General features: G+C 33.6%; 1 protein-coding gene across 1 annotated transcript in view; it reads right to left on the bottom strand.

The window, feature by feature from the left end:
- Positions 1-6,897: 6,897 nt before the first annotated feature.
- HELRODRAFT_170736 (hypothetical protein) overlaps positions 6,898-7,355 on the bottom strand; it is a gene marked incomplete at both ends in the record, with an annotated part of 5,686 nt that continues 5,228 nt past the window's right edge. The window contains 2 exons of the mRNA XM_009016532.1: positions 6,898-7,049; positions 7,230-7,347. Of these exons, the coding sequence (XP_009014780.1) occupies positions 6,898-7,049; positions 7,230-7,347 (270 nt within the window). The remainder of the gene's footprint in view (positions 7,050-7,229; positions 7,348-7,355) is intronic.

Genomic DNA, 7,355 nt, shown 5'->3' with positions numbered 1-7,355 from the left:
TGTGTGTATGTATCATGACGGAACTTGTTTGAGTGGGCCCGAGAATTGCTTTCTATAAAAATCTTACGAATTCGACGACCTAAGACTAAGACGATTAAAAGAATTATGATTAAATGATATAAATAATAATAACAGCAATACTATTATTATGATTAAATTATTATTATTATTATTATTTTTATTATTCTTATTGCGTCATGATCTTATCCTACGATGCATTCATCTTATCGTTGCAAATACTTGAAGATCACCAACGTTTGAATCATGGTTTGCCATTCTCATCATCATTGTCGTCGTCACCATCTTTATTATTATTATTATTATTATTATTTTATTATTATTATTATATTTATTAGTATCACTATCACCATCATCATCATCATCATCATCATTGTCATCATCACCGTAGCAGCTTATGTTACCGTTGGTCGACGTCTTAATTTTCTCCTCCATCAATTAACATAATTAATTAGTGACGTCATGCCTCGTGAATCATCTCATGAATATTAATTAGCTCCCCCCCCAATTTAATTAATATTAATACATGCTAATGAGTTCGAAGACTTTAGGCTCAAAATTGCTGGTGTTAAATTCTTTCTAAAAAATTCATTTTATTCATTTTTTTTTTCGATAAATTCATTCCCTTTGTCCATCCATCCATCACGGCTATAATTATACAATTACTTATGATAATAATACTATAATTCGACATAATTATAACTTTATTATTATTATTATTATTATTATTGCTATTATTTGTTATTATTATCATCAATTGTTTTAAAATTGCGTGTGCATTGGCAACCTGTTACATTGATGATGACGACGACGACGATGATGACAATAAAACAACATCAACAGGTAAACTTCGTCATGCAAGTGCATGTTTATTTGTGTGTGAATTGTAGTTTGATATGTATGTATGCATGTATGTATGTATGCATGTATTCATCTATGTATGTATGTATGTATGTGAGTATGAGTGTATGTATGTATGCATGCATGTATACATGTATTCATCTATGTATGTATGTATGTATGTATGTGAGTATGAGTGTGTGTATGTAAATGTATGTATGTGTATGCGTGTATGTTTGCCAGAATGTGTGTGCGTGCGTGCGTGCCTGAAGTGGTGGACACGATAGTTAGAGTTTCATTTTTAAAAATTTGAATTTTGATATTTTGAGCGCCAAAAAGCGAAAATGAGTCATTCATTCGACTTATTAACAGTAATAATAATAACAACAATACTTTTACTACTACCATTATTAGCAGTAGTAGAAGTAATAATACAGTAATGAGCGAATGGCTTTCCATTCAAAGCTGTTTCGAAATTACTAGGCTGCAATGAAACATACTATGATGATGTTTTTTTTATGTTAGTATATATGTTTATGTGTGTATGTATGTATGTGTGCGTATGTGTGTGTGCGCATGTATGTTTGTATTTATCTTTCTATTCATATGTCTATTTGTATGTTTGTCTTTGATAATAATAATAATAATAACATCATCATCATCGTCGTCGTCATTGTCATGAGCGATGTGGTTGTTCTAATTACTTGAAAAATATTGCATCTTAATCCAGGTGCGTGCTAGACAAGGTGAGTGTTTGTGTGTATGTGTGTATGTTTGTGTGTGTGTGTTTGTATGGGAGTGTGTGTGTGTATGTGTATATTTGTTTGTATGCGTGTGTGTCTGTTTCTGTGAGAATTTCTATTCAGATATATTGACTTGTATGTGTGTATTCATCAGTTTGTGTGTTTGTTTGTTTGTACGTATGTCTGTATGTTTGCTGGTCTGTTTGTCCTTATATACGTGTGTACATGTGTGCATGAATGCATGTGAGATGTTTGTGTATCAGTGGTTTGTTGCATAATTAATCACATACACACCTACACAATTATATTATTAATCAACATCTGCACCGGTTTAAACTCTTTCAGTTTTTAGTTAACACACACACAATCACACACATACACACACACACACATCTTCACATCCATGCACACACACACACACTATTACATGTACATGCTAATAATCTTAGTAGTAGTTGTAGGAGTAGAAGCAGCAGCAGCAGCAGTAGAAGTAGAAGTAGTATAATTATTGTTAATTTTATTAAGACAATCAAAATTTCCCTCACCTGTTTAATCAAGACTTCATCAACTTTCTTTTGCCAGCAACTCAAGAATTAAAAAACAATACAATTATTGCTATTATTAATTATTATAATTATTAGTTATTATTATTATTGTTGTTATTGTTGTTGTTATTATTATTCATATTTTTCTCCACTTCTCCATTTGCAACCTTAAGAAAATAAAATCACCATCAGAATATAAGCTAATAACGCTTGCCTGCAGAACTTCTGATGAGAACCTCAACAGATACACATATGTGAATGCACAAACATACATAAATATATATGCGAAATTGTGAAATACACACTTATATATATATATCAAAATGCGGCATACACACACACACGCACGCACACTCACACACACACACGCATATATATAATACCAAAAATACCAAAAATAAAAAAATGTCAAAAAATACCTATATGTTCTTGTATTGTATCCTTTATATCGTAACAATTACACACAAGCGGAAAATAAATTTAAACAATTTATCGGATGTTTCTACATTGTATTGCTACTTATATGATAGGTCCCAGCCATATTATATATATATATATATGTATATATATATATATATATATATATATATATATATATGTGTGTGTGTGTGTGTGTGTGTGTGTGTGTGTTCGTGTGTGCGTGTGTTCAATTTCCCAATAGCATTCTAACATAAATAAATGATTATCTTATAGTTGGATGGATCGATTGGATGGATTGAGTTGATAGATGGATAGATGTATGGATGGTTATATAAAGAATTGGATACATGGATGAATTGGCAGAAGAATGAACGATTGAAGAAGTGCATGCATGAATAAAAGAATGAATGAATGTTTGATGGGAAATAATGAGACACTTTTTAGGGGCTCCAACTGTCCAAAGACATCCAACTGAGACGCTATTGTCTGTTGGCTACTACGGACTAAACCAATACCAAACTAATTTCAAATATTGGGAATTACAATACTTTCAAATGCTACCTAATTTCAAACTGCCGGAGAACATCTATCTAATTTCAAATCCTGACATTTATGTTAATTAATAATCTACTGATAGAGTTACAGGGCTCTTCTTACGTGGTTATTCTTTTAAATTAATACGCGATACGTTTGATTGCCTTTTGGGGTATTGTATTCTTGTTGCAATGGATATTGGATTTCAGGTGTCGTAGTAGTAGAAGTAGCAACAGTAGCAGCAGCAGTAGTATTAGTAGAAGTAGTAAAAGTAGAAGTAGCAGCAGCAGCAGTAGTAGAAGTAGTGCTGTCGTGTTTGTATTTTGGTGTCTGCGGTATTTCTGGTCTCAGATGTTTCGTTACGTAACGACGCAAATGCTCGCTTTTGGATTTTATGCTTATGCATTTGACAAACGGATGTAAATGTTATCACTCGTTCTTTAATTCGTTCATTCCTTCGTTCGTTCCTACATTCCCTCATTCATTCATTCATTCATTCATTCATTCATTCATTCATTCATTCATTCATTCATTCATTCATTCATTCATTCATTCATTCATTCATTCATTCATTCATTCATTCATTCGGTCGTTCGTTCGTTCGTTCATTCATTCATTCGTTCGTTCGTTCGTTCATTCATTCATTCATTCATTCATTTTCTTTAACACATTTAATTCGCAATTCTTCAAATATGAGTTTGGCTAATAGTAGTTCGTTCATTGATTCTTCACGCTTCGACCTAGAGATTGTTTGTTGTTTATAAACCTTTCCGTGATTTTCATCAACTAAATCGCTGGTAATCATTTTTTTTAGAAGGGTATTTCTCAACCTTTCGTTCACGATACATTATATATAGATTCACACATACATGTTTCTGTTTGCAGAAAAGAAATATCAAATCAAATCAAAAATACTTTTTATTTACCAGAACATAACACAAAAAAAAAATGTATGTATGTATGTATGATGTAGGTATGTATGTATGTATGTATGTATGTATGTATGTATGTATGTATGTGTGTGTGTGTGTGTGTGTGTGTGTGTGTGTGTGTGTGTGTGTGTGTGTGTGTGTGTGTGTGTGTGTGTGTGTGGTACACTTACATGCGTACATTAAAAAACGCCCACGGTTTACATTTTAACAATAATTCCTAATGATTAAGTAATTCATGCCACCATCATCGTCATCTTAGTCATCAGCATCGTCCGTGTTATTATTATTATTACTATTACTATTATTATTATTATTATTATTATTATTATTATTATTATTATTATTATTATTATTAATCAGTCTCTTCTTCTTCGTCATCATAACCGTAATCGTAGTCGTCGTCTTCATCAGCGACTCAACAAGCACTTCATACTTTCTTGCATATTTTCTGCATGCAATCTCTCTCTCTCTCTCTCTCTCTCTCTCTTCCTCTCTCTCTCTCTCTTCCTCGGTCTTTCTTTCTGACAACTTTTCTCTCTCTTTCTCTCTCTCTTTTATTTTACATCACTATCTCACTTTGTTTGCCTCGATACCACTACAAAGCATGCTTTACAATATCTCCCGTTCACCTGTATTGGTAGAACTATGCAGCCGTGTGTAGTGAGATGAATGTGTGGCTGATGTTGTTGTTGTTGCGAATGTGTGTGTGTCTGTGTCTGTGTGTGTATGTTTGTGTGCGTGCGTGTATGTGTGTGTGTGTGTGTGTGTGTGTGTGTGTGTGTGTGTGTGTGGTGTGTTTTGTTTAGTTGAGTAAGCAATGTTACGATGACGACGACGACGACGATGATGATATTAAGAATCATGTGATTATGCGAGAGAGTGAATGAGTGAATGGATAAATAAGTGAAATAGTGGGTGAATAAATTATAGGGATATGGAGGAATCACTGAAAATGATTGAATGAATGAAACCAAATGAGTGAATGAATGAAAAAATGAATGAGTGAGTGAGTGAATGAGTGAGTGAATGAGTGAATGAGAGTATGAATAGATGAGTGAATCGGATAAAAGAATTATTTACGTGGGCGGGCGGTGAATGAATGAATGAATGAATAAATGAGTGACTGAATGAATGATCATTATTTAATAGGTTAATGTACGTGTCGTAAGCATGTATACATACATTTAAGATCTAAAATTATTTATGTTAGTGTGTATGTGTCTATAAATATGCACATGTGATGTATGCATGTGTATGTGTGACTGTGATGTGTGTTTGTGTATATATATATGTGTGTGTGTATGTGTGTGTGCGTGCGTGCAGCTATGTGTTATAGTTACTATGTTGTTATCCGGTTCAAATCGGTTCTTTTAAGTTTGTGTTTTAACAGCATCATTGATGTTTCATCAGTATCATTCAATTACTGAATGATACTGATGATACTCTACTACGGCTGCTGTACTACTACTGCGGCTACTACTACTACTGCCGCTTCTGTCGCTACTACTACAACTACTGGTGGTAATAGTAGCAATAATAACAATGTAGATATAAGAACAATATTATTATCTCAATGCAAAGATCATAAATTGATAATACTACTGATAACATTTATAACCATAATATACGTACGAATGAATGAATGAATGAATGAATGAATGGAAAAATGAATGAATGAACGAACGAACGAACGAACGAATGAATGGAAGAAAATGATCAATAAAATCTTAAACAGAGATTTAAGACGAGACGAAAAACACCTAAAAAGCTCAACTCCCAGCGAATACAAGTTAGCACGAAAGTTACAAATTGAAAAAAGCAAGTATAATTATGAATATTTATATGCTGTAATAAATTTATTACGATATATATTTATATATATAATAATATTATATATTAGTATAGGTTGTATAGATAGGAATTCATATAAGTTTTTTCAAGCCGGCTGACAAAATGAACATTTAGATGAAGATGACGAAACAAAACATTACAGGGAGAACAATTAGTAATAATTATTATGATTATAATTATAGTTAAAATTATAATTATAAATATTAATTATAGTTTTTACGATAGTAAATTTTCTCCACATGCTAAAATCTACAGAAACACACGCGTTGAAATAAAATATTTCTACGACATTCTGCAGTACAGTACAAAAAAAGACAACGAAGGTTGCACTAACAACTGAAAACATTTAATTCGGGAATGTGGGGGATGGGTTATGATAATGATGACGACGGAAATGGCAATAATAATAATAATAATAATAAAAACAAGAATAATAATGACGACGACGACGATGGTAGTTGTTGTGGTGGTTGTGGTTGTGGTGGCTGTTGTGGTGGCTGTTGTGGTGGCTGTTGTGGTGGCTACGGTTGTAAAGTCGATCGACAAACATGTGACGACATTTTATCGCTATTCATCGTCATATTTACACTTGCACTTATGCTGTGTCTAAGAGCCAAAAAAATTAAGGAAGAAGAGAGAACGAGAGAGCGAGAGAGAGAGAGAGAGAGTGAGAGAAAGAGAGAGAATGAAAGCAGGAGAAAATAAAATAAAAAAAAGAGGTTTGAAATATTAATAATATTCTCATTTATTTCCAATACAATACCTGTTTAAACATTTGTACACGTGTATAAATGCGCTAACTAAAATCTGAGTGAATGAATGAGGGAATGAATGAATGAGTGAATGAATGAATGAATGAATAAATGAACTGACTAAGCAGATGCATCATCATCTCAAATGCGGTGCATACGTATGGAAACAAGACAGGAATGAATAAATCCAGGAATGGATAAATAAAATTTGAATAACCATAATTAATAATAAATGAATGAATGATATTCGTCCGTCATAGTTTTAAGAGTGATTGACGGGCTCCATCTCAATCTCGCCGGGGGTGGGGGCAGAATCCGGCGGGGCTGCCAAGCTCCTCCTACGTACCCCGTGACCTGGTGTCGTCTTGTCAATTATGCACATACGGCACCACACGAAGGAGGAGTTTGCGGTCGCTGGGGGGTGATGGTGTGGGTGGGTAGGTAGGTTTCGATCGTGAGAAAGAAGAAAATGACAACAGTGATGACGACGACGCGACAATGATGAATAATTAATCATTTATAACTGTGTGTGGATCTGTGTGTGTGTGTGTGTGTGTGTGTGTTTAAATCATACGTCATTGACCGAAAACTTACCAATGTGCTTGGGGGTGGTTCTCCCTATGACCCAGATGCCCGCATATACAGCCATGGACACGAAACCCATCGTACTGCAAAATATCAAGAAGCTGTGGGGTCCGACCCTGGCGAATAACTTTAAAA

This window comes from Helobdella robusta (assembly GCF_000326865.2).
Source record: "Helobdella robusta unplaced genomic scaffold HELROscaffold_18, whole genome shotgun sequence".
Lineage (NCBI taxonomy): Eukaryota > Metazoa > Annelida > Clitellata > Rhynchobdellida > Glossiphoniidae > Helobdella > Helobdella robusta.
The sequence above is the reverse complement of the archived record's forward strand: the minus strand, read 5'-3'. Positions and strand labels throughout refer to the sequence as shown.